Source organism: Dermacentor albipictus, chromosome 3, assembly GCF_038994185.2.
Source record: "Dermacentor albipictus isolate Rhodes 1998 colony chromosome 3, USDA_Dalb.pri_finalv2, whole genome shotgun sequence".
Lineage (NCBI taxonomy): Eukaryota > Metazoa > Arthropoda > Arachnida > Ixodida > Ixodidae > Dermacentor > Dermacentor albipictus.
In genome coordinates, this window is record NC_091823.1 from 111699601 (window position 1) to 111727533 (window position 27933).

The 27933-nt window shown below is 46.1% G+C and overlaps 1 protein-coding gene and 1 long non-coding RNA gene across 3 annotated transcripts; one reads left to right on the forward strand and one right to left on the reverse strand.

Moving 5' to 3' along the window:
• Window positions 1-420: 420 nt before the first annotated feature.
• LOC135908475 (uncharacterized) lies at window positions 421-12153 on the forward strand. Its single transcript, XM_065440257.1, has 3 exons — window positions 421-513; window positions 6748-7030; window positions 11777-12153. Exons 2-3 carry the CDS (start codon window positions 6775-6777, stop codon window positions 11923-11925), a joined length of 405 nt encoding a protein of 134 aa, XP_065296329.1. The 5' UTR covers window positions 421-513; window positions 6748-6774; the 3' UTR covers window positions 11926-12153.
• An 11629-nt stretch (window positions 12154-23782) lies between these two features.
• LOC135896570 (uncharacterized) lies at window positions 23783-27694 on the reverse strand. Of its 2 annotated transcripts, none has more exons than XR_011513067.1 (5): window positions 27534-27694; window positions 26960-27201; window positions 25177-25342; window positions 24115-24231; window positions 23783-23938 (listed from the first exon to the last, which is right to left on the reverse strand). It is a non-coding gene; the product is annotated as an uncharacterized lncRNA (long non-coding RNA). The 2 variants fall into 2 exon arrangements; XR_011513068.1 differs by having other exon boundaries at window positions 26960-27107; window positions 27534-27687.
• Between the last annotated feature and the right edge of the window lie 239 nt (window positions 27695-27933).

Consider the following 27933-nt stretch of genomic DNA (forward strand, 5'->3'; position numbering starts at 1 on the left):
TGCGACTTTTTTTCAACCACTCGAATGAGGTGACTACTTCTGTAGGCTCCGAAAAGACCGCCCGAAGTGGCACTGTGTGCACCGAGATGCATACTGGCACGCGTACGTTGTTCATCTTTTATTTTCTTGCCGTGATCGTTGTTCCCCGACGTTTTGACGAAAATGAGGAAGAAGATGGCGTCCCGGCTGCTGTTGAATTTCACTTGCTTATTTTTTACATCGACCCTCTACTTTAGGTAATCTTAATATTACGTTCATGTTAGTCTACCTGTCTATACAAGTTATTAACTATATAAGTTATTAACTTATTATACACTATTTTATTTCAGATATTATCGATTTCGTTCTCATCACCGATTATTTATTTCTCTTGTTTTCGTTTGTGTCGTTTCACCACCCGGGTTTGTGCCATTAAATAAGGTGGCATCATCATCATCATCATCATCATCATCATCATCATCATCATCTTTCGCTCCTATGATGGAGACGACGAGCAGGGTGCAGCAATGCCCCGTAAGTATATGCCGCAAGTCTGTCCTCTCAAATATGCGTACAATTTTTATAAACATTTGTCGTTGATATGCCAGTCCTGCGAAGGATGCCACTAAATGCTTGTTAACCGCCATGGTAGCCTTGTGGCTACGGTACTCCGCTGCTGAGCTCGAGGTCTCGGGACTCTATCCCGGCCACGGCGGTGCCATTCAGGTGGCCAAGGAATGCAAAACAAAAAACAAAAAACAAAAAACGTCCGTGTGCCATTCATTCGGTGCACGTTAAAGAACCCAAGCAGGTGGTCAAAATTATTTCGGAGCTCCGCACTCTAACATGCCTCGTAATCGTATCGTGGATTTGATCGTTAAAGCAATTAAAATTCTCGTTGGTTATATTCTGGAACTGAAGTATCAAGTCATGTGGTAGTGGAAGTTGCAGAGGTGGTAAAAGAAGCAGCCTTGCGCGAGCATTCTTTAAAGGGCATTGCCATTTCAACACTTTATCCGAAAGCTTACACTTTTTTTTTTAAATCTTCATATATTCAGGCGTGCAGAGAAGCGCAGTTAGGGAATAGTGAAATCAGAGAGTCAGTCTCTGCTGTTTGATAACACAAAAATCATGGGCGCTGTAACGTAAATCTATTCCAAACTGTTTCTATGCCATTTCTGCAATCGGCCCTCCACAATTGGTCAAACATGTTTCATGCTAGCCGCGCTTTCGGTAACGCGACGTCACAAATACGTACGCAATAACTCATCATCTGATACAACGTGTGCACACTGATTATGCATGATTAGATAAAACAAAACATAAATAAGTATTTCTGGGGCCGTATAACTTAAAACTATTCCAATATGATTTTATTCCAATCTCCTGACGCCAAATTTGCGTAACCGCCGACGCAAGCATCGGGCGGTCACCCGCAGGGTTGTCTCAACGGACAAATCAAACGCTCTCCTCGTTCATAAAAACGAATAACATTGCCTACACCGAGCGGCTTCTCTTATCTAAGTGGCTCACAAGAGGCGAGTAGCATGCTCAACTGAAGAGGGGTTCGATGGGGTCGAGCCACTGCATTGAATATCGATAACCGGATTAAGAGGTGGTGCCGGCGTCTGCGATTGGTCCGCTTTCTCTTACATAGCTTGCGGTGGCTCATCGACGATTGCGGCGGCATGCAACGGAGGCTTAAGAATGGTGCTAAAATGGATCCTCACCAAAGAAGAATTGGTAGAACGAGGTCGTAAACGTGCCGAAAGTTCTCTAAAACGTTAAACATCCACGCAAAAAAATTTATTACACCCAAATAAACCATGCTCACCGACAGGGGCGAGTAGCCAGTGCCGGAGCGATCGGCGGCAGCCATCTTTTTATTCCTTTCGGAACGGGGCAGGCTGCGGCTATTCAGAAGAAAATTCAGTTTTGTTCGGCATATTAATGCATCTTTAACGCGTACGCGCCACTTTGACGCTGTAAGTTTTTGCGTGTTTGTGAAGTCGCGTGAGAGGCAGGTGAAGTGGGTGCAGCCCGAAAACTTTTGATCAGTAGTCAAGGGCCAATGGCAACAAGGCGTCGAACCAAAAATAGCTATCTTTGTTTTGATCGGTCAAATTATGCATAATCAGTGTGGGCACGTCATATCAGATTGGGAGCTATCGCGGTTTTCGTGATGTCGCGTGACAGACAGGTGAAGTGGGGGTGGTCCAGAAAAGTTTTTGACCAATCGCTGTGGGCTGATTGCAGAATTGGAATAGTTTTGCGTTATAGCGCCCCTGATTCCACACCTTCATCGCCATTAGCAGTCCGCAATCGGTCAAAAGCTTTAGGGCTCCGCCAACTTCGCCCTTCTGTCAGGCGACGTCACAAAACCACGAAAACTCACTACGTCAAAGTGACGTGTACGCATTAAAGATGCGTTAATATGCCGAAATACTGAACTTCTTTTCGGAATAGCCGCAAACTGCCTCGGTCCGCAAGGTGTACGGGACGTCTGCCTACCGATCCATCTGGCAGTGGTTACTCGGAACTGCCAAGGAGAACGGATTGGCTAGCAGTTTTCTTTCTTTCTTTTTTTTTGACGTTGCAGTATAGCATTGCCAAGCCCTTTCGGCACATAGGCGACATCGCTTTGTCATCTCTTTTTCTCTGAGGATCCGCTTTATCGGCATTTTTAAACTACCGGTTACGCCACCGCGATTTTCGACCAGCCACTGCAAGTTAAGCAAGGGGAAGCGGGCCAGTCGCAGACGCCAGCACCACCCTCCTTGTGTGGTCATCAACTTTCGCTGTGCTAGCTCGGCCACACCGAATCCCTCTCCATTTCTGTATGCTCCTCGCCTCTTGTCATCCAATTATGCAAAAACCTGTCAAAGTAGGCAATGCTATTCGCTTTGAAATCAAAAAGTGGCCTCGATAAACAAGAAAAGCGTTTGATTTGGTGGTTGAAACAACGCTGCGGGTCACCGCCTTACGCTTGCGTCTGCGGTTACGTAAATCTGACGTCAGGAGATTGGTATGTAAACAGACTGGAATAGTTTTGCACTTTCAACAGCTCGGGCACGTAACATAGATTCAAATGTGACAATCGGCCCGCATTGCAACCGGAGCTTTTCGCGCCCCCGGTGAGTGCTTGGTGATCACTGGGGGCCCAAGTGCAACCACGATGCGTCACAGAGCCCCTCGCTTTCATCGTACGCCACAATGCATCGTTTCGGCGTTCCTCAGTGCCTGTACCAGGGGTGCGAAAAGCGCCGACCGCTATCCGTGCGTATTATCGCGTTTGAATAGCTGAGCACTGCACACAAGGACAGTATTACTTACAGACGCAGGTGCACGTTTATGAGCAAATGTTTAAGAAGATAACCGGCGGCTCGGGCGCAGCGCCACACAGAGGCGCACGTAGTATTTGCATTAAATAATGAGACGATTGAATTCTCGCCTCCTATCATTGACAGAAGGCAAAAGTGACAAGTGTTTTGGGAAATATAAGCCCCCAAAGCAACGGACAAAGCAGAGATTATTATTCGCCGTATATTATAAAAAAGGTGTTTAAAGCGAATTTGTAACATTCCTTAAAGTACTGAGTACTTTTTTTTTACATTTTATGCCATACCACTACAAAAGCGTGAGGAACAAACACGATCAGCACGTTTCATAATTTTTAACTGCTCTTCTCAGTATAAACAACGTATCTTGCATTTGCGGTATGGCTGTGTTAGAAAAAGAGGGATAAAACAGAACGGAGGGGGGGGGGGGGACTGTAAGTTTCACTAGCCCTTGATTTACAGTTCGCATTCAGGCTCTGGCCACACATGCGACGCGTAGAAGGCCTGCATGTATACTACACGCATGTGGCCAATGCAGTGCATTCGTCCCAATCACTTGCAAAGGCTCGCAAAGGCTGTTTTCAAAGGTGAACCAAGCCAAAGACTTAAACAGATCTCAGATGGAGGTTCCGCTTCAACGAGCTGAAATACGGAAAACTGGCATAGAAAGTATTCTGCCTGTGCACGTGTCCTCCGTTCTGTAAAAGGGAGGCACCCCCGCCTGCCCTTCTGAGGCCTAACGGACAAAGCTTGTCGTTCGTTCTTAAGAGGTTTTTGCCACTGACTGGCCGCCCTTGCTAGTAATATGTCCAGCCTCAAGATAGAGAAGATTTTTGTTTCTTAGGATGAATTCTATATATAGCGAAAGAGCTTTTTCTGTGAATACGTAAAGGATTGGAGTACTTGGTGACACTCCACAGTGTTCGTGGTATAACAACGCAAATAGCGGACGCAGGAAAAAGTACCACGCGACGAGTACAAGCGTTGAAGGCCGACTGGTGCTGTTTATTGAGAAAGGTATACTACATCCATTCCTATCCTGCAACAAACCAAACCAGGGCCCGTATTCACAAAGAGATCTTGCGTTAGAAGTGTTCGGAAGAGAAAAGTTTCAGCCAGTCCTGGTGCTTAACATATTATTAGCGAAGGTGGCCAGCGAATTACAATGAGCACTTGTACGAAAGAAGGAATCTTTGTGAATTCGCTTCCAATTGCTCCAGTTGGCAGCCAATGCTTGTGCTCAAAACGTGTTATTTTGTTCTGTGTCTACTATTTGCGTCATTATACCCGAGCACCATGAACAGTTCTGAACACCACTTGAGTTTCAACTAGCAAAGCTGTAGTAAATATGTCCACATGCTTGAGGAGGCCATTTAGAAACAAGAAGACACCTATAAATGACGCAGCGGGCCTTCTGACATCAACATCATGCACAGTGCAAGTGCCGGTGGCCATGGGTTTGTTCTGCTGTGCGGGTGTACATTTCAGATTTCGGATTCCTCTATTTCGCATTTCTTCCTCTTTACAAGGAGAAAAAAGAAACGATATGCTTGGACAGCAGAAATAAAGCTGCAACAATAATAACTTGAAGATGTTCCTGCCCATGTCTTCACATGGAGGACACTGAGCAAAGGATACAAATGTGTGTCATGCAGTGTTTCGATCCCCCCCTCCCCTTTTTTTAAACATAATACCGATTTTTTTGTTAGAAAGCTATAAGCACAGCGAACGTGGCGGACTTGCAAACGAGTTCCTAGACAAGGCGGACATACTTCGCCACTAATATCGCGATCAGACGACTAATTAACAAAAATATATTAATTAGCATTTTATTAATGGCTTAGGAGCAGTTGGGTAAATGGCGAATTTGAAGGCAGCCACATTTATTTGCACTTCATTTTTTTTAAAATCTCGAATGTCGTGCCTAATTCGAGATATTTGTTATCGAATTTCAACGCTAAATCCAGATCGAAGCCGAGCGCCCCGGGAACGCGGAAGAAGCGGGCCCACTGTCGTGTCAGACCGAAACACCTCCGTGACGAAAAGCGCGAGGAAGTTGCAGACCGAACGTCCGAGCCAGTCGCGGAAGCTACTGGTTATCGGCACGCTTTGGCTGGCAAGCTTGTGTGGCGGGCGGTGTGACGGGTCAGGATTTGCCGCGGCACGCTAGCGTTCAAACTTAGCCCCACACTCCCTTGCGGGACGTTGCCGTCTGACGAGCAGCGGGACACGCTCGGTCACAATATCGCCTCGCTTTAGCTTTGGATTTTGATGATGGACATCTCGAATCAGGGGCGATTTTCAAGATTTTTATAAAAGATAGATGTGCATGAAGATTTCGCTGCCTCCAAGTCAGCCGTTTAGGCAACTGCGCCAAAGACGCTGATCGAAAAGTTAATGAATACATTTTTGCTAATTATTCTTCTGAAGCTCACGTTCTTAGTGGCAAAGTATGTCCGCCTCGTCCAGTAACGCGTCTGCAAAAATGCCATGTTCAGTGCGCTCACTACCTTCTTTACTAAAAAAAATGTATTGCCTAAAAAATAAAATAAAAAATACACCCTTCATAATGAACACAATGAGCACACGTATGGACAAAGCATATAAACATATAACGGTATACATTTCCACTCGTGCAAGTTAAACTCAATAACACCTTCATACGAATATAATTAATTTAAAAGGAACGCAAACCTAAATTCAGGCCCTGACATCTCTGAGCTGTAATTTCAAGCCGCTCCCCATAACATCCGAGGATCCTCTCACTGTTTAGTTGCGTGCCGTGTACCTTCTTGTACGGTCTTCGGGCCTCACCGACGCCTCTCAGCCACCTTATATCCTAATTTGGTTAGTATTAGAAAATTTCCCAAACCTAGCGGTCATAAATGGTTCGGTGTACGTGCCCGAAAGATAGCTCTGGTGGCACAGCGCATGCCTGCAGAGCATAAACTCGGTTTTAGTCATTTCGCTACGCAAGGCCGGTATACAGTGTCCGCTACCTCTAACATCACCCATTTTTACTAAGCGACACATGTCCTCCATTTACGATTTAGATTTCATAACTTCTAAGTAACACCCCCCCCCCCCCACCCTCCCCATAAGAGAAACAAACAAAGGCATGTAATTCAGTCGAAAGTTGTAGCTAATGGACTCCCTATCTTGCCGCCGCAGTGAATTTTGCAGTTGTGCACCATGTCGCGGGTTCATTGCCGGCCCCATTTTGATGGGGGCGGAACGCAAATGCGCTCGTTAACCGCGTGCGCAACAGGTGCACGTTAAAGAACCGCGCAGGTGGTCAAACTTAATCCGGAGTCTGGTACCATACGATGAGCCTCATAATCATCGCGGTTTTGGCGCGTTCAACTCCAGAATTTAACTATATATATTTTTTATTTCCTTAATACCCCGACATCCCTTTTCACGCAACCAGGGAGGCTAGGATACAGCGGTGCACGCCATGGACGACGGTGCCTGGAGAAGGAGCCGGCACCAGCTGGACGACCAAGGCACGAAGGCGGCGGGCGTCCAGTGGACCTCCTGCGACGTCTGGCTGCCGGCGCTGACCGCAGGCACCGTGACCGGCGCGCTGCACCTGTGGAATCTGCGCCCGCCGGCCGTGCTGCGCAAGAGCGCGGTGGCGGCTGCCGGCGCCTGCCTGGGCACCCTGCTCGTCGGCTGCTTCGTCAACGTCCGGCGGGACGCCAGGGCGAAGAGTAAGCGCTACGCTGGCCGCGTCCACGTCTCCTTATGCCGAGACAGCAGTTAAAAGCAGTGATGCGGTATAGTTGGTCCGTCATACAGAGAATTTGAGTACATAGCGCATAAAAAAAAAAAAAGGACGGAGATGAGATACGCTGTTAGCACCGGGTGTCGCGGTATTTTCGTATCCGTCCTTGTCACTTTAGCGACACCCAGATTCCGAGCAGTTAAGAGCTCGAAGCGGGGTTAGCTCCGTCCGTCCGTCCGTCCGTGCGTCCGTCCGCCCGCCCGTCCATTGTTTCGCGCAGCGTTATTTCTTGTTTCGCCGTCATCCCTGCCTATTTATCTAGAATAAGGTACGAACACGTATGGTCGAACATATCACTGCGACAGCACTTACTTAGGTCATTGCGCCGCCATCATGGTGACGTCCTGTTGTCGCTGTCTTCGTCATCGTTACTGTGGCCTCCATCCATGTGTCGTTTCCTATATGTCCACGCGCTGTCGCCGTCGTCGAGCGACCACCGCTGTTGTCGCTCTTTTTTTCCCTCGTCATTGTATATACTTGAGTATGTTTGCAAAGGATTGATGAAACTCTGCGCCATGTTGAGGGAATCGGTGGGATGTGGAGGAATGACTGCTGTCGCAGTGAATGAGGTAAAAGCTTGTGGAGTCGCTGAAGTCTGCCTATCCCTTTCCCCACAAAGTAATTACCCCGTAACGGTAACAAGATAAGTAACCGCAAAGATAAAGCAGAGTGCTCATTTTAAATGAGTGCGTGAGGAATTGCGCTTCTGAATTACAAATCAACTAACGACCGTGTGTACTCCGTTTTGTTTCTGTATTCGGAAGAATTAAGGGGAGGGAATTATCTCTTGATGAACGGAGCAGCTACACGTTTCCATCCGTTAAGGAGAACTTTGTGCTTTTCAGTGAACTCTTCGCACTCTGGCAAGCAATGTCTCGCATCAACGTGACTGCAACAGGAAGGAAACACTGATTTCGTCAATCCCACCTTGTGTAGCTAAGCCCCTTGTTCACTTCGCGCACATGATCTGATTAGATAAAGGTTCTTTCGCTATAGTATCGACGACAACTTTCGAGAAGATTCGGATACAGGAAGGTGTTGTACAGGAAGGCATCACATTGTAACAGTTGTTTGCCGGTCCAACACGGCCACAGGAGAAAAACAATTTACATGCTTCAATATTGAGGTACTCCCGCCATGGCATGTACAGTCGCCCAAATCTTTAACTGGTGTGCGGGAGCGGCGACTTTTCCGGGCGTCAGCGCCGTATGACGCGACGAGGCTGGAAACAGCCTAGTAGACGATGGGCCCAGCTGAGCGCGCTTTGTCCGCATGCGCTTAGCCTCAGACTGTTTCCAGCCTCGCCCCGTCAAACGGCGCTGACGCACGGAAAAGTCGTCGCTCCCGCACACCAGTTAAAGATTTGGGCGACTATACGTCAATGCTAGGCGTGCGAGACTGTCTTGTAGTTTCGTCTTAGGGCACGCCGACGTGCGAGGGAAGCCACTGAAAGTCGAGGAGGAATTCTAAACCACAGAATAGCTTGAGACCTTGCCTTTGTATTCTGACCTTTGTCATATGCCTTTTTTGTGTCTATAGTTATTTTCAAGGGGTAAGGACATCAAGATTTCTCCACTGGCTATATGTCTTTTTTTTTCACGGGTGAAGCGATTCTTTTTCTCCCTATATCTGTAACAAAAATTACGTCACCGTTAGCCTACATCTTAATCATCACGCTTCTTTTGATCAACGTACAGAAATTATCGCAGATGTCTCAAAAGTAACGATCTAGCACGTAGTTTTCGCGTTCATCTGCTGATAATTCCGAAACATTTGTGCTCATTTTCTTTTTATCACGAAATGGTTGATCGCGAAGAAAAGGTCTGTATTCCGTGAAGCTTAAGCTTCGCGTTCACGTTAATAGATCTAAAAATAATAATAATTTCCGACAACTTACTTAGCTGTTTCTCAAGCGGTTGCACGCTCGATGAAATTCAGAATATTGAGCTCGAGGAAACAGCGGCTGACGAGACAAATGTTTCGGCCTCTTGAGGGGACGAACGTGCGTTCGGTGCGCAACGGTGCATGCGTGCTGTTGGAAACGCGTGGCGAAACTATTCAACCTCAAATCTTTGTCGAGATCCTACCGACCAGCTGTAACCAGGAGTCCAAGACTGCCACTTCCATTCATCGGGCAAGCGTACGACGAGACATAGCAATTATGCCTTCACTGCAGCGCCACCATTGCGACGTAGACATTCATCCGTTATCTCCGTAACCAGCTCGCAGCCATCACTGACGCAACAGAACGCTTACAGTGGATCACTAGCATGTGTGCAGACCGCAAATACAAGTGTACAAACACCGGCGTGTTATATATACCGCCCCTACCTCTCCAATCGTGGATCGAACCCGATAAACTGATCAAGCCAGACGCTCACGCACTCACCGTTTAGAGAGCTGTTACCGGTTTCTGAAACAAGGTGTCCTCCAAAACCACAACGCAAACCAAAGAAACCACAGAGGCTAGAGGAGGTTCCGCGAAACCTGCGGCTAATTGAACATCGATCTGCTCTGACTGAAACTTCTCTCTCTGTCCTTGTATCCCCTCTTTGTGTTCTTTATGCTTGTCTCAGGCATAGTATGATTTCGAAATTTCTTGCGTAAAATGTGGTTTACTTTTCTTTCAACCGCGTCGCTGCTTTTTATGGGGTTTCTCCACTTCTCCTTACCAGTAAGTAACTCTTTCTTAACGTTCTCGGTGCTTAGACTTTTCTTCACATTGACTTCGTTCGTTTTCCTCGCATGCTTCAATCGTCGCTCTTTCTGTCTACTTACTTGACCAAACTTTGCCTCCGTGACCGCAGCTTTGACTGATTCCCCAAAAGTATTAGGCCCTTCCCAAACTGTATTTCTTTCTCTCTCACTCAAGACACAATTGAACAAAGTGCGTCAAAAAAGCGTCTTCCTGCATATTTTGCACATGCATGCTCCGTATCGCGGCGCGCAATTTGTTTTGTTTTCTTTTTTTAAATCAGAACAGCTGTGTTGTTTGTGCTTCGCAACATTACTCCACTTGTCCTGCAATCGTCGGTAATGCCGATTTTTCAAGATTCAGAAATTGAAGCCATGCTGTAAAGACAATCCCATGCCTTCTTGGTTTCTTTATCTTAAGCATAAGGTCATTTGAGCCATCTTATATGTGCTATTGATTGCACGTTTCCACTGTAATTTAGTAACGACTCAACCAGTAAGTAAATAAGAAATCTTGAGTCCGTTTGCCGAAATATTTAATTCACAAATAACCGGAATAATTTGCACAATAAGTTATCTGATATGTTCTGGCGTTTTACGATAATTACAGAACAAAAGAGAGAGACTCGCTGTAGCCTCGTACTGGTTCTCGCGGCGTTCTCTCTCAGCGATAGCAGGTTTACCGGTGTTATAATCAGTCCATCGCGATCTCCATCTTTTGACTTCAAGGTTTCACCCATCTCGACATCGACGGCAACAGGACTAGCTAGTTTGCGGCTTTAAGATGTGCTGTCGATAACATCGACCAACAGCCACATAATCGATGGGCGATATTCCCCGACTTAGAGGCAGCCCTCGGTTCCTCCTGCATCATGGGTGTCATGAAAAACTAGTATGATGATATTGTACAAACTCACCACCAAGCTCTTAAGTATAGACATGACACCATGACACCATATTTAAGTGACTCACTCGTGTGCCCCGTGCGTGCAATTACTACCTATATTTATATTTCCTAAATTTGTTCGTTCGCTTTCCCGCTATTCTACAGTAACGTTGCCAAAATGGCACATTTCTGGGAAGGCTACTCTCCGTTCTTTCTCTCTGCATTTCCCGTATTCCTTACATGATAGCGACGAAACTGCAAATGACCCACCAATTTTGAACGCGTGACTTGCCCTCGACCTAATCTTTGTATATAATCTTTGATAACTATGAACGGCCAAGATATGCTTTCTTTATCTGCGAGGGTTGACTTTGGTCCTCCGTTTTGTTCTTATAACGTGCGTGTATGCCTCATGCTCCTTGCAAGATGCAAGAATTCAATTGTCTGTAAACCCTGTTACTTTTTTTCAAGACATATTACCAATTCGTATAGCAATCACACGTGTATACACTAAGTAGAACGCTTGAACGTTGCCATCAATACTCATTATGAGTATGCAAAGGCTAACTATTCTCAAAGCAGTCAACTTTCATTCACTTAAACCCAGCCGGGTATTCTCGTTAGCCAGACACAGGTTGTTTGCACAGGATAAAGACACGTATACGCAGGATCACCCGTATACAAGTGGATGCACAGGATGAATGCACAGGATACACCGTGTGCACATGAATACGTAGGTCATGAATACACAGGATCAGGCGTGCACGTTTATGCACAGGGTGGACACACAAGGTACGCACGTGGATAAAAAGGTAATGAGCACACCAGATCACGTGCACACAGGATAGGGTCGTCGACAGGCCTTCGGGCCGGCACTCCTGATTGCAATCGCAATTACATCCTCTCTATTCATACTGACTGCGCATCGGCGTTCATTTTACATGCTGCTATTCATTAGTGATTGCATACGTAGTTTTCTAAGGGGCGACACACTGCTTGAAGTGGGATTTCTCTATTCCGCTAATAATTCCATACGTTTCTCTGAACTGCCACTATGGCTAACTGTAGAGCGCTGGCGCTTTTCTGCCACAGAGAATTCACCACCGCCCTTGCAGCCGGAGCTGGCCCGGTCGTGGGACGATGACGATAAACGACCACCGTACACCGACGACATGCCCAGGGGACAGAGGCCAACGCGGAGACCCGTGGGGCTGAAGAACTTCCGCATGGACGAGGCCTAGCACGGTCCGCGTACAAACCGCCGGGGGCGAACCGCACCTCTTTGCTGCACACCCTTAGCAGTACCTATAACGTGAAAATTCCACTGACGTATGCAGTCTACAGACGGTCATAGACCTAATCACAGTCGACGTTGGCTCTATATCGAGTTTCTTTCTTTTTTTTTCTTTTTTTGTATATTCATGGCGTGAAGATATACCATACTGACAATAAAATTTTAAAGATTAGAATGCGCCACTGGTATTTGGTGAATACGGACACTTGACCTTGCACAAGCCGGCCCGGGTCATTGCAAGTTCGTGAATCAGTGATGATAATAATAATGAAGAAGATGAAGAAGATAATAGAAAAACTTTCTATTACGCTTAACTTTCACCAGGTTGTCATTTTATTTCATTTTATTTGGGCCCTTTTACAAGCAAATGACCATGAATGGCCATGAACCAAACCAGTGGCCTCATGGTAAGCAGCATTTCGAACAACGTTCTCCAATCGCGCTCCTCGTGCGAATGTACACACACACACACACACACACACACACACACACACACACACACACACACACACACACACACACACACACACACACACACACACACACACACACACACACACACACACACACACACACACACACACACACACACACACACACACACACACACACACACACACACACACACACACACACACACACACACACACACACACACACACACACACACACACACACACACACACACACACACACACACATACACACATACACACACACACACACACACACACAAAGACCGAAAGCAACCTATTGTTGCTTATCTCCTCCGAGGAAGCCGTTCCGGGTCAGGTCGCGCAGAGAGCTTTTCCAAATGGGAGCCGTGCAAAAGCAAAACTGCGCAGTCGATAGCTCCTCATCAGGCAGCGTCAACAACTATAGGGGAACTTGCCGCAAGTTACCCGCCACATCTCTGATGTAGGAAGAGTGACGCGCAGTTATGTACAAAGGCGCGGAAACGGGTGGCTCTGTGGCACCATTCCTCGTTTGGCAGCGTTCGATTGGCCGCTGTCCAGCCTGCAGTTCTCTTTCCAGGCGCCGTCGATTGCCAATTGCGTCGAATGCTTTCTAAGGCAATCTGGAATAACCTCTCACTCCTCGAGCAGCTGAAGGCGTCACATCTCAACCGCGTGACCGGAGGATGACGACGGGGGCATGCTGCGAGCGACGGCCTTAACACTAGCCACATGCGGCCAGAACTTTGCGATCGAGGCAATAACTGCTCTCTCTGTCTCTCTCGTGTTGGGGCGGCGAAAGGAAGAGAGAAAATGGCGCACCCGTTCGTAAGCACAATAAGACTTTCGCTGGTTCGGCCGTATTGTGATTGGAGGCTGCCAATCGACGCTCAGTGTCCTTCGCATTCTCTCTCTCTCTCTCTCTCTCTTTTCTTCTTCTTCTCTGTGATGGTTCTTTACTTCACGCTTTATCTCTTCTTCAGCTGGAAAACGCATCAGCGAGATTGAATCGTTACCAAATTGTGTCGCTTTGCCTGCACGCTCGAGTTTTCCAGAAGAAAAAAAAAAAGAAAGCTAAGATGAGGATAAAGCGGGAGGAACGAGGATGTTATCTTTTCTCGAGCTTTCGGCGGCTTGAAATGCGACCGCTCCGATTTTTGTCGAACCGCCACAGCGGGATACGGCACGGAGGAGAAATAAAACGCTCTCCGGCGTTTTCTCTTTCTCCCTCCGGCTGTTTTTCCAAGAGAAGATCAAGATCGCTTCCTTCGCCTTTCGAAAACGTTACGAGTTGCAAGGAAGCCATGCCCGCACAGTCGCGTCGACGAAAGACAATTTCCTGCTCAGAAACTGCAAGGGTTGGCGCTTGGGAGACGGCGTGCAACTAGAGAGAGATGGTAATATATTTCAACGAACGGCAGCGCAATTTCTCGCGCTCTGGGTAAATTGAATTTTTCAGGTTTTTAGCCGGCAGGATTATTTGCTCTTGGTGATGCACGCGCATACGTGCTCCTCAATTCTCAATGTAGCAAGGCTTTCGGCGCTGTAAGCGGCTGCCAGAAGAGCCCTCAATGGATAATAACGTCGCAGCCAGGTGAAATACGTTCGACAAAACATAATAATGCCCAACTGCACTCCATAAATTTGGATTTATTTGCTTACTAGAAAATAACGACTTTCGATGGCTTCCTTGTGATGCCAATGTCTCTTGATTGTTTCTTTGTGTGTGTGTGTGTGTGTGTGTGTGTGTGTGTGTGTGTGTGTGTGTGCGCGTGTGTGCGTGTGCGCGCGCGCGCGCGTGTGTGTGTGTGTGTGTGTGTGTGTGTGTGTGTGTGTGTGTGTGTGTGTGCGTGTGTGTGTGTGTGCGTGTGTGCGTGTGTGTGTGTGTGTGAAAAATGTTTACGTATGTATCCTAATATATTTAGGCACGCGCATCATAAAAACAATTACGAACCGAACTTATACCTTCATAAACACGATGTAGGAGCAATGAAAGCTGCTTTCTTAGTGTGACGTGATTTCTAAACAATCAAGGTACAAAAAAAAACGCCACCGGATGCACTGTGAACAAACAACCCAAGTTTATTGGAAAGTACAGTGTGGAGTAATTGAAGAAACTGGCGTGTAACTAAAACAATGTCAATAAAACTCCTTGTCCAGTGAACACGTGAATAGCGCACACGCACATACACACACACACGCACTCACGTACGCACACGTTCGAAGAGCTATATGAAAGGGCACGTGACTATATGAGCTATATGGAGCTAATGAGCGAGCCACGCAGCAAACTCATACCGCTAAGTCAAATTTGTACTCCCACAGAACAATGAAACGATACTTTCAGAGAACGCTTCTGCTGAGTTTACTTTTGACGACATCTAACCTTGCATCTCTTCCGGGTAGGGCAGTGAACGCATTCGCGTACGTGGCGTCGTGCAGCGGTGGCGAAGGCCAAAGAAAGGATCGCTACGACGACGCGCTACAACACCGCCGAGTCCACTCAGTCCCGGTGACCGCAGCAACATCGATGACCGGCGCTACAACCAGTTTGTGCCGCGCGGCAAACAGAAGCTTCCACGCAACGACCGCGCTACGCCGAAACGACACAAACTTACTCTCCCGCGAGATCTTCTCCTTCTTCCATTCCCTCGTGTCCTCTTTCTCTATTCCTCGCGAGGCCCCAGGCGTGGTGCACGGCGAGGGAGCGAGGGCATGCGTTGGACGTTGCCCGTGTACGGGACAACGCGAAGCACAACGGAGATGGAGAGGAGGAAAGAGGCAACACGCCACTGACGGCAGAGTGAACGCCGAACAGAGTGTTTGTCCAAGCGCCGGTGGCCACGACCCCACCCGTCGAAGCGATGAGAAAACAGCGAGCGCCGGTGGCCCGGAGGGTTCGGTATCGAGTAAAGTGCGCCGAAGGACGCTGTGCCGGCGGATATTGAAGGGTATAGGCCGCGGTGTAGCGAACGTCGAGATGGGGGAGGCGTGCGGGCGGGGCGGGCGGATTGACAATCCGACAAAGTTCCATCAGCCGGTAGAAGGCCTGGACAAAGACGGGAGAGAGGAAGCTATGAAGAAGGAAGCAGGTAGTCTCGCCTGACACAACAGGGGAGAAAGAGAAAACAAGCGCGTAGATTTTAATGCGGAATATGTGTGACGGGACGAGCGACACGGCGAAGTTAAGATGACAACGATGGGGCCAAGTGACCAGCGACACCAAAGGTCCAAGCGAAGTAGCGAGCAACGGTGCAAAAAAAGAAGAAAGAAATACATTACAGGGGGAAATAAAAGGCAATAAAGTAGTAGAAGGGCGCAGAAAAAATATAAAGAAATATGAGACTCCTTTCGCAAGAAGTTCATCCGCAGCAAAAAAAGGTACATACGCACAAGAGCACACATGCAAACACAAATACAAACAAACACACGCACGCACACGGAACCCGGCGCGGCGACCGCCCCCGAGCCTGACCCACATAGGATGCCCCCGGGAGCACGAGCAATCAAAGCGAAGGAAGCTAAGGGATTGCAATTTCCCACCTAGGGACTGCGCGTTTTCTTCTTCACTTTTTTTTCTTTTACGCTGCGTTTAGCGCCAGAGAACGGCCACCGCGAAAGGAGGCAGCCCTGGTAGAACGCCGGAATGCCTTGTACGCTCTTCCGGCGGTTTCTCGCACTGATAGGGGTCGCCGAAATCGGTGTGGGTTCTCTTCCGATATGGTCACCGAGCGAACGGTATACACAGAGCCAGTGTATACACGAAGCCAGTGTATACGCAGCATGGCCTTGCCGCTGACGCTCTATCCGGGCTTCTTGTAATATCGGAATCAGGTTCCTTATAACAAATTTGGCCCTCGTGACCTGGGCGTTGATGTGGCGGACTTGTACCTAATATTTTTATTAGTACTGTAATTTCGAAAACACATTTGGCGGAGTAGAGCCGTGTCACAACGCCCTGAGCTTGCGCCGATACATCTTCTAGTTGTAAATTGGATGAGTGTGCGCAAAAACGTCTTCCAGGGGGATGAGAGATTGTATACGTTAGTGAGAACCACGTGTACCGACCAAGTAGAAGTCAAGCAAGGATTCGCCTTACGCGAGAAGCTGAACACACACACATACACACACAAAATGCAATAGACAAACACGTAACAAAGACGCGGATAGGCGTTGTTGTATTTGTTTATTCTTGTGCTTATTGTCTTCTTTTTTTAGACTTTGCTTCATGTTACAAGGTCCTTCGGCTCTCAATTCAGTCGTTTATGTGATCTAGTTTGAAATGAAAACATCTGTTAGCATAACATTGCAATGGGAGCAGTAGAACTAAGTATAGAAAGGTGAATTGTGAAGTTACCTTGTACATCCGGGATGCACACCACTGACTCGGACTAGAGCCGTCATGCAAATTCTGTTTTGCATTTTGACATGGGCCGTAATGTATCGATTGACAGTATCTTCTTGGACTTTTCCAAAGCGTTTGATTGTGTAGCCCATGGCCGCCTGGTTTCAAAGTTAACCGCACTAAGATTAGATTAACTGAACTTGGCTCGAGAACTTTCTTTCTAATCGCCGACATTTTACGATCGTTAAGAAGCGTTCTTCGTCTCTTTTCCATGCGACCTCCGGCGTGCCAGAAGGTAGCATTCTTGGGCTGCTATATTATTTTACAGCGAAGCTGTATGTGGCTAGCCGATTCATCCGTCCGTCTGTCGTCTATACGCCGAAAACTGCACCGGCGCAACCCCATGCGCATGCGCGAAAAAAATAAAAGAAAAAGATAGGCGCGCGATCGACTGCCATCACAACCGAGCGCTTGCGCAGCAGTTTGTCTCCGGCTCCAAAATGGGTGAGCCACACCTCATACGTACTCCTGAAGAGCAGGCAGGTTTCGATCAACAACGCCGCAAGCAGAAGCGGGAGCGAGCTCACCTACATCGCAAGGTAAATATACCTGGTAGCGAAGCTTCCATAGGAGCCCATACGTTCAAAACATGGCGGTCCATCACCGGTTCATGGGGCTTAACGCCATCTGTATGTGGTGGGAACACTTCCGGCGGAAAAAAAAAATAACGTGACGCCATGTCCGGTAAAAGCAGAAGTGACGTCATTTTGTTTTCCAAGGCGCGAAATTTGTTTTGTTGTTCTTTCTTTGAAGCTATGTACTCAAATGCCCCGCCATTCGACTTGATGAGCGTTTCGAGCTTTCAGCGTGGAAAGCGATGCAGAAAAAGGCCAGTCGTACGGTTGTCAAAATCGCATCCCTGCACAGAACATACTTTCTTTGGAGGCCGACGAAAGCTTTAGGTGTAGAGTGCTGATCCTATTGTCGGATGCCAAGCCCGTCGGCCAGCGCAGTCACACAAAAACAACTACAGAATTATCTGGCGGTCGTAACTCACTACTTTTGACTGAACAGATTAAGAAGCAGTGAAACTACCCGCGTCACCAAATTCAGACAAACTTCGACAAGCAAGAAAGCACAAATTGTGATGGGGGCGTATTTCAACAGGTGATACGAGTGCGCCTTTCTGCCCATTTCAAGACGTGCATTGCACTGCGAGTGATAGTGGCGTCAACGCCCCCTGTAGCGATGGGCGCTGAAAAGAAATGTATTTATTAATAATAATAAAATTAAACGTATTTTCTTAACTCATCACGAATATATAAAATTGACTAGGAATTTTATTTTCGTTGAATGAATCTAAGTGCGTCTCGTTTGAATTAAAAAACGCGTTTTTCTTTCCCAATGTTTGTTCCCTCCAAACATAGTCGCGCTTCAATCGCTGCTCCCATAACCCCCCATGCTGATGTCGGTGACAATCTGTACTGAACCGCTTTTCGCCCGAAGCATCGCGACCTATTTGAATCGACCTTGTACATCGTGCCGATGCTGCAGCCCGGGCACAAGGACAGGCTTGTACAGCCAAACGGAAGCAGCAACTGCGTACCGAGGATCTGGCAGCCTACCAAGCCGTCGTTTAATGAACCGTCGGGATTAACCCAGTCACAGACACCGGGGCCGCACGTCCAAGCTTCGCTGGTGAACCATCTGTACGGATTGCTTGGGCGGTGATTTTTTTATTATACATCAATGATGTCTTAATATTTCGAGTGGGAATTTTCACAGGCGACTACACTATTTACCGCCCTATAACCAGCCCCGATGACCACCTCCTTCTTCAAAACGACCTTCAGCTTATTCTGGGTTGGAGTAACACTTGGTTAATGACTCCGAATTAATCAAAATGCAAAGTAATGTATTTCACTCGTAAACATTCAATTTCTAATTTGCCTTGTCGTATAAATAATAGCCTGGATTTTCCAGCTACTTCAAACTACTACATAGGCATTAATCTTGTACCAAACCTTTTCTGTAGCCATCACGTTGCTACCATATTTGCTAATGCTTCAAGATCACTGAGGCACCTACGCTGAAAACTACGTAATTCACCCTCCAACATTCGCAAGCTAGTTTATCAGACGATTGTTCACCCGCATCTCGAATTTGCCTCTCCAATTTGGTCACCTTATCATAACGAGCTCATGGGCGTCGACGGAGGGGGGTGGTGCGCTCTGGGGCCCGCGCCCCTTCCGGAGTATTCCGGTGTGGGGCATAGCCCCCCCCCTCCCCCCCCCCCCACCGTCTACGATGCCGAAGCCTACACCCAGCCCCCTTACAGTGTCATTACCAGAGTTCTATTACCCACATTAGTTAAATCGTAAGAAGCCAACAAACGTTCACACCAAGGACAACATAGGAGAAATTACTTGTACATCCTAAATGAATTAATGACATTATAAGTTAATGCAAATGAAAGCGGATGAAAAAACAACTTGCTGCAGGTTAGAAACGATCCCACGTCTTCCGTGAGATGTGGGATAAACTTGGGTTGTAAACTCGATAATTTCGTTTTCTGAAAATTTGCGATTTTTGCCAATATTTAATAAAATATTCACAACCTAAACCAAAAATTCGAAACAGACGGTCACGAGGTTTTAAGTTTCTTCTTTTTAAATGCGACAAACCTCGTCAAATTTGGTGCAGTGGTTGCCGAGAAAAACGATTTCTCTTTCTACATGCATTTAGATAGGAGCAGCCGAGCTAAAGCTTCCTCTTAACGCCAGGCCAACCAGATGGCGTTGCCCTCTGCGCACCTTTAAAGCCCCTCAATCTCCCAAAGTAGCGCCATTCACTTCCCTCCTCCTCCGCTCGGCGCGGCCTCGACGGTGGCGCCGCTGGTGGTGGGCCTGCCGTAGCAGACGACGGCTAACACGCTACGGGAGGAAATCCGCGGAAAAGTTCTTTCGAGTCCTGCGGAGTAGTTTTTTCAATCTAGATCTTGCTTTGTCAGTCGGTAACTGGCCTTAAGAATGTCGTGTCGGATTTGCGGAAGAAATAGAGAAAAGCACCATTATTCAAGGCGTATTTAAGGCGTAAAGCGCGCGCACGTTGAAAGTTCGTGTTGCTGAAACACGACACAAGCACGCGGTGTGCTCAGACACGCGAGTAATTACCAGAGTTTCAGGTTTTGACAGCGCGAAAGTATGTGCACGTGGTTTCGTAGGTTAATTTACGTACCTGCAGGATGCTTTTGTTCGGCCGGCGTGTGAGAGATTCCGACTGTCTGCGGTCAGCAATGCCTGGCAGCAGGGCCGTTTCTGTTCCGCTCCTTTTACAGATGTACGTAGCTCATGCACAGGTTGTGGTGGCCATGAGCAACGTTTTCACACATAGGCGGTATAGATAATTTTAACAACGTACCAGCATATGAAATCGTTATTTATTTATTTATTACAGTGCAAATGGCTAGAATTTGATAGAAAAGAAAGAAGGAACTTGATGGGACAACTGGAAAGAGGTTCAGAAAATAATTATCCCCCTCCCTCATTGGCACCAGCAACACTTTTGTTGAAGTGCTAATTTTATCTCTGTATACTACGTGCGTCTGTATTCTTTTGCGTTGTAAGTTTTCACAAGGAAGCAGTGTTGCGTTAACTGGAACAGTCAAGGCACACAAGACAGAAGAAAAGTTGATTCTTGGGTTTTACATCCCAACACCACGATCTCATAAGGCACGCCATAATGGGGGCTCTGGATTAATTTTTTTTGCAGCTGGGGTTCTTTAACGCACCCCCAATGCACTGGACACGAGCCCGTTTTGACACGGGCGTCAAAAGAAGAGGTTGGAGGAGCCGTGTCACTTCACAAAGCCGCGCGTTCTTTGCCACTTGCTCGAAGTCAGCCCGCCCGATCTTGTGAATCCACACTTTTCTTCGTTTTGCGTTGCGCCCGGCGGATGGTAAAACAAAAAGCTTTTTGCCGTCACTGGGTCTGTTGTGGCAACCGTAGGCGCAGCAGCACGGCATCGCAATTAAGCACTCGGCCCTAACACATTGTATAAAACTACCGCGCTCCTTCAAACCGCCTGCCGTACTTCGACGCGCAGGCCCAACAATGGGGGTCGCAGGCCCAAGATTGGGGGTCGCAGCGCGCTGGAAAGAAAAGATATACAAAAGTGCGGCGCCTGCTCTGCGCCGGAAAGAAAAAAATATACAAAAGCGCGGGGCCCGCTTTCACGTGACACAGATTGGCCAATGGGGGAGCGGAGGAGGCTGGGGCGACAGGAGGAGTGGAGGAGGAAGCGCCTGGGTGAGCGGGGTGGCGGAAAGATCTAAGAATGGCGCTACTTTTAGAAAATTGAGGGGCTTTACGCACCTTGGCGAAATAGCTCGGCGGAACACGCGGCAAACGCGGCGCGGCCAGCTTTTTTTTTTTTTTTTTTAGCGGGTGCCGCAGACGCGTCAACGGTGGCGGTGGCGATCGCCGAGCGTCGCATTCTCGCGAGCGAAAAGAAAAAAGAAAAAACGCGCCATGCGGTTGCAGTTTCGACATTTGATTCAATGCTCACGCATTACCGTAGACAATCACCGTGAGGTGGGTTCTGCCACATTTTTTTTTCTTGTTTATATCGTGGGAACCAAAAAATGTAAATTGAGCGCCAAGAAAGAGCAATAGGCTGACATTTTCGTACTGCATGGTTCTGATTTACTGCTAAACACATTACATATCAGTCTTTAGTGCATACTCCAACATAGTTTGCCAATCAGATATATTGGTATGTATATTGGTGAACTGTAGCCTAACACGAGACACACTTGCTCAATATTTTTTCTATCGACTTACCTTGTTTATTTGCGTGGACTGCTGCCCATCTTCTTTATTGAGCTACAGCGACCTATGATATTTTCAAATAAGGGCTAGCACACTTTCATGTTACCATCAGTTGCTGCGTCGGTTTTATTGCCAGGCACGTTCTTCAGAGTTTCCTCATTTATTTATTTATTTATTTATTTATTTATTACTTTTCTTGCTTCATATGCAATCCATAACTACTAAACATCCACCCACCTTGGCTCTGAGTGGCGCCGGCAAACACTGCTAGGGCTAGATCTGCTAAAACATAAATACCCAAATTAGTGGACGATTTGATAGTCCTCGGCGTAGCGCAATAGGTAGCGCAAGGCACGCGTAATGCGGAGGTTGTGGGTTTGCCTCCCACTGGCTACACGTCGTCTTTTCGTCCACTTTCATTTCCATTACCCCCCTTCATTATTTTCTACAATTCAGTTTCAACTACTGCTAATTCCCCCGAAGCTTTCCTCAGCTTCATTGTCTGTCAGCTTTAAAGGGTCATTATTGACAAAATCGAGCACTTAGGTGTTCCCCTTGTTCTCCTTTACTAAACTGTTAAATAGCTCGCACCTGGTAAAACAAGTAGACTCTGCAGCAAGGATAACAAAGCACACTTTTTCAGTAAACGAGTTACTCTAATAATAAATAATAATAAATGTAGAAGTTTCGTTTTTATCGAGAAGCACAGGTCGAGAATATACAGAAAGAGTGCTAAAATTTTGTAAGTTTAACGCCCCGTCATTATGGCGCCGTGTAATGAAATAACAGAAGCCAGTATTTTTTTTTCTTTTTTTTACGGGAAATTGCTGTAAACATGACGACCCGTTATTGCGGTGCCTCGGAATGTAATTACAGATTTCTGTATCGTTTACGGTAAATTCCCGTAAATGTGACGGTGCGTTCGCGGTGACATGGAATGAAATTAGTGACGTCTGTATTTTCTGCGGTAGCTTCCTGAAAATATGATGCCATGTTCTTGCATAGCCATGGAGTAAAACCGCAGTCGTCTATTTCATATACGCGGCAAATTGCTGTAAACATGACGGCGCGTTATCGCTGTGCTGTGAAATTAATTTACGGACGCCTTTACATTTTACGGGAGATAGTTGGGAGCCGATGCTGCCAAGTCCGGTAAAGATAACGGCACTTTTTCTCTTTCGTTTTTCAATTTGTACACGTAGTACAACTCGCCAGCCATATACAAGTAAATTCGTTATTCAGCCATAGACAAGTAAATTCGTCGTTATTCATCTCTGCACTGTAAAAAATTGTCCGTTGTTTTTACGGGAATTCGACCGTCAGTTTTGGCTGCCAACTTGTTCCCGTAAAAATTACGGATCTCAGTTATTCTTAGTCACGGGCCTTGCTCGTGAAATTCACACCTTTCCAGTAAAAATAATGCAGACCCGCAATTTTTTTTTACGGGTACCGCCAGTAAATTTTACAGTTCCTGCTGAAAATCACTCGTCAGTTGTTTTACTTTGCTATTAAATACCACCGTTACGGCATCAATTCCGCCGGCGAAAATGAAGCTAGACGCTGCACAACTGCATCTTTAATTTCAATATTGAACATACTGTCCCTTAAAAACAATATATTCGCATGGTGTACTTTTAATCGCTTGTTTCACGCGGTTTGACTGTTCCAAATCTGAATGTTCTAGTCAGGGTAGTCGGGATGCGGAACTCTCCCCTTCCTGCAACAAGATATATCGCACTTACTGACTGAAGCTGAAATAGGCTGCAACACAACATAGCACCGATGCAGTGCAAATACCGCATCAGAGAAAATATGCAATACACTGAGACAGCTGCCAGTAATTTGCAGGTAATTAGGGGCACCATACTCCTGGCCACTATTTTGTAGCGTTGCCTTATTCTATGCTATTCTTATAATCCACCACAAATGGCTGTCTGATCCTATTGATAATGAGGGCACACCGTCGCTCTGACCAATGGCCAAGCACGAAAAAGTACAGAATCAGAAAAGGCATCGCTACAAAATATCAGCCCTGTCAACGGATCAAATACAAATAAAGTAAGCGAGGAGCTTAACTTATTGTAATGGCCAGCTCACGTTTTGAAGCACCACTGATACAGAATGAAAACTTTACACTGGGAAACATCCAGTGATGTTTTATAATGAACAACAAATATTTCAAAACACTTTATTGCACTTCATGTAGCTTCAAAATTATTTCTTGTGTAGATGACTTGGTGAAAGGGAACCATTTCTGTAGTTCGCATTGTAAGGTTCTGGGCTGCTTGGCAGACGAAAAAGTATCCCTGCGTGTGGTCAACTAGTCCATGCTGTGGGGCAAAGTAAAAAAAATGACTCAGGGGGCTTCCAAATCCTATAAAGAGGTGCTTACACAGAATGTGAGTGCTCTTGAAAAGAGTGGTTTGCATTTTATGAAAGGTAGAATGACTTATAACATATTTTCAAAGCACAAAACAGAGAAGGCAGGTATATGGGGCAGACTTACCTGGACATTCCATTCACACTCAGTAATGCGCTGCACCAAGGCAAGAACTTTCTTGCTGACCGCCACATTTCCTTTTTTGCCCTTCCGTCCACGGTCTGGGTTTATGCCGAAAATGCCCTAAATGCCACCCCCCCCCCCCTTAAAGAGAAGGCAGGCAAAATTGCAATAAAGCCTATATATAACGGCAATAAAGAAATGATTCGGATAATCTGGAATACTTTTAATGCCACAGCTCACGCTGATTTCAAGCATGACATACAAATAATACATTTTTTTTGTTTTAAAGAACACCAGCCTACGAAAGGATTCAAAGTTGGACAAGTTGTTTTATGAGAAAGTTGAATAGAAAACAGTGCAAAAAAAAAATCTAGTAACCGACAACGCCTGCTGTGTACTTCTCGTCTTGTCCCCGATTTTCGTGCACCGTTTCTCCACCTAACACCCAGGAGATGTGACTTTTGACTTTTATCATACAGGTGCATCTGGTGTAAGGTGCACGTGGCAGGTCTGACTGACTTTCATCATAAAAAAAAGCCACAGATGGGTTTTGCTTTTAGATGCAACAAATCTCTAAAGTTCTTTTATTCTTTAATGTGAACACATTTTACCTATGGATATTTTAGACCTGCTTATTACCTTGGGGGCTTGCAAACTGAATATAAATCTCGCTGCTATAAATATGGGAGCAGCTTGACCTTCCAAATAACTCCAATAATTGATGGTAGCTCGCAGCAGGAACCGGAACGCATTACTTTTGTGTAATTTGAAACTTAGGCCTCAACATCTTTCAGCTTTACAGACGTGTACTATGAAGCTGAAAAAAGTGGACTAAGCTTCAAATCGTCCAGTGTTATTTTTGATTACACAGAAGCAATGTCTGCTGGTTCCTGCTGCCAACTACCGTCAATTTCTTTTATCAAGCTAGGACACTGAATTTACAATATCCACAGCACTGTTAAAGGTGCTTGTATACAGTTTCGTTCTTTTAAGGCCAGTATAATATATGCTACTAATGCGCATGATGTAAAACAAATACAAGTATAAGCAGAAAATCAAATATACCTTTGTATGAATTCAAGTGTGCATGACGCCTTCTCTGCATAACAAATGTGGAAGCAGCAGTAAGCTGCAAACAGCATGCGGAATGCTTGCTTGAACATCTTTGCTGCTGCCACAACATGGCCATCAACAAGCAATAGGTACTCTTCAGGCATCCAGATGTCATCACCTAAACAAAATGAAAAGAGTACTTGTCACTTTCACATGATAGGGCTGACTGCTGCATCAACTGTTCTTTACCAGTCGTATGCAAAGTATATGCATTCCAAAAGTTACGTTCTAGGGCACTTTCTAATTTTCACTGAGTGCTGTGTGCCACTTGTTCCTAATCCAGCAGGTCTTTAGTTTTCTTTAAACCACAAAATAGTGTTGCAGGAAAGAAACTATAAATGGCTTTTGAAAACTATTTTGGGCAAAGTTATCAAGAGTATTTAAATAAAGAGAAGTGAAACTATAGGCATCCTCGAACAAAAAGAGCGTCTACCATATGCATACCCATTCAAAGACATAAATTTGCGACAAATTTGACCCAATTTTTTTAATACTTGACTATGACTCATTTGCATGCAGTTAGCGGTTTACAAGCCATTGCTATACAGTTACTTGTGAAGACTGCTGGCACATAAAAAATTCAGATACTGGCTCTCTGGCAGCATACTGAATAACAGAAAGCAACCCGAAAATGAACTGAATATTAAGGATATGTCCATGTAGTTGGCAGACTGCGTAACCCATGGAACTGCTATATAATATATGTGGAAGAACATTAAAACTGCAATTCAGCAACAAAAATTTTGCATAGAGCAAAAAAAAAAACAGGCTCAGTGATCAAATGTGTGCTCTTTCACTTGTTTTCAGTCAAATTAACTATATAGCATGCTCATACCTCCCTACATGGTGCACACGAAGATCACTGTTTAAAGGGTATAATAACACATATTGGCTGCATTTTGTTGCTGAACTGTCCTGAGAAAACCGAGTACTAAATATTAATTTTCGCTGTTGTGTAGTAAGCTCTGTCGTTAACATAATGAGACACTAACACACTGTCAGCATAGGATATTCACAGGAAGTCATTAGTTATATTTTTCATCACAGGTTTCACGGCTTATGTGGAAATTATAGAAATGGTCCCAGTGAATATTTATTGTAAGTCAATATTTGTAAAATTCAAGAGAGAGAGCATGCGGTTTAAAACACTTGCCTTGAAATATCGGCTTCAAGTATACCAACATTCCATATTGGTTTGTAAACCCTTGTATATGGAGGTCTCAGTTGTAGAACCATATGCAGTGCTGATGTACTTGGCACCAACATTTCCAGCCTAATATTTCGAACTAGGTGCTTGCGTTAGATAATTCCAAAAATGCGCCAGTCTAAAACAATAACTAGCCCTAATTTTCCGATCACTATACTTGGTATAAAACAGAGAACAAAAGTTACATACTTTAGTTTATTACACCGTCTTAACGTTGATTTCGCATTATATTGACTTGTTTTCTCAATAACTAGACTGTGAACACCAAATTTTATTGGTCTGCCGTTCTGTAAATAAAAGAGGTCTGTACAACGGTGAAATCATCACTACGGCCTGCTTTCTGTAGCATGGCAGTGTAATAGGTCAGCCCATAACTGCAAGCGCCTCATGTAATTCGTTAAGGTAAATCATCAAAACACTCGGGGCTATACGGCTGCTACATTATAACTTCTTTATCCAATAAAAATTGAAGCTTTTTGGCACCATTTAATGCCAACGAAATGCCAAATATACGTTGAATGCACGTACCTGCTGCGATTATGCAGGGAGAAAGCGGTGTGTCCTCAAATCAAATCAACCTGTCTTACAATGAGACATGGCTGCAAATGCGTCGCACACAGTCCGTGGCATGCGAGCACACCAAAGAGAGAACGTCCAGAGTTCTTGTGGTGACGGGCTGAGAAGAGAAACATAGTTGAGGAAGCCGCAACGTGAACCACCTCGACTTCCCAATGGCGCTGCAACGCCCGCTTCCGCCGCCGCGCCGCGATCTGCGAACAAGGCCACAACGCTCACAACAAAGGCGGCAGCGGGCTCACGAAAACATGCAAAAGTGACGAAGAGCACTGCATCACGTGTAGTGCTCAGACAGGATAGCGAACAATTTGCAACAGCACTACCACGTGCGCAAGTCAATGAATGTGCCAAACCCGTTTAAATCAAAAGCGGGAGAAAGCAAACATGGCGAAGCCGAAGAGTGGTGCGGAAGCGTTCCGCAGGCGACACCGCAGACTTGGCAAGCTCAACCGCTAGCTCAACACTCAAACAAGATCGCATACGCTTCGCAGAACACCACTGACCCGTGCATAATGACTCGACCTACCTGCACTTACAAGGCGACCAACCGTTCTTCTTTGTGTGCACTTGTACGATTTCCACTTGGCTCCAAAGCCGCGGCGTCGGGACGGCCGAAGTTGCTGTAGCGTGCGTCTTGCCTTCTACAGCGCGCGCTAATGCCTTTGCGCATGCGCGTTTCGCGCGCCGCGGACGGCCGGCGCGCCAATGAGCATCCGCGCAGCTCGTCCTTCTTCTCTCTAAACTCCTCTCTCTTCGTCCCTCTCCAGGCTCTCGAAGCTTTTTAACAGTGGTGGCACTGCTTTCTAATTTACGGTATAGATTTGGCATATTTTACGGCATATCTGCCGTAAAAAAAACGAAATTTTTTACAGTGTGCACATACGCTACTGTGTGCACTTTTTTTTGTTACTGTACTTTGTTAGTTT

What these genes read in the sequence shown, in the direction of transcription:
- LOC135908475 (XM_065440257.1), top strand. Translation starts at nt 6,775, where the DNA reads ATGGACGACGGTGCCTGGAGAAGGAGCCGGCACCAGCTGGACGACCAA. An exon ending in GCGGGACGCCAGGGCGAAGA is followed by an intron (nt 7,031 to 11,776) that starts GTAAGCGCTACG and finishes TTTCTGCCACAG; the next exon opens with AGAATTCACCACCGCCCTTG.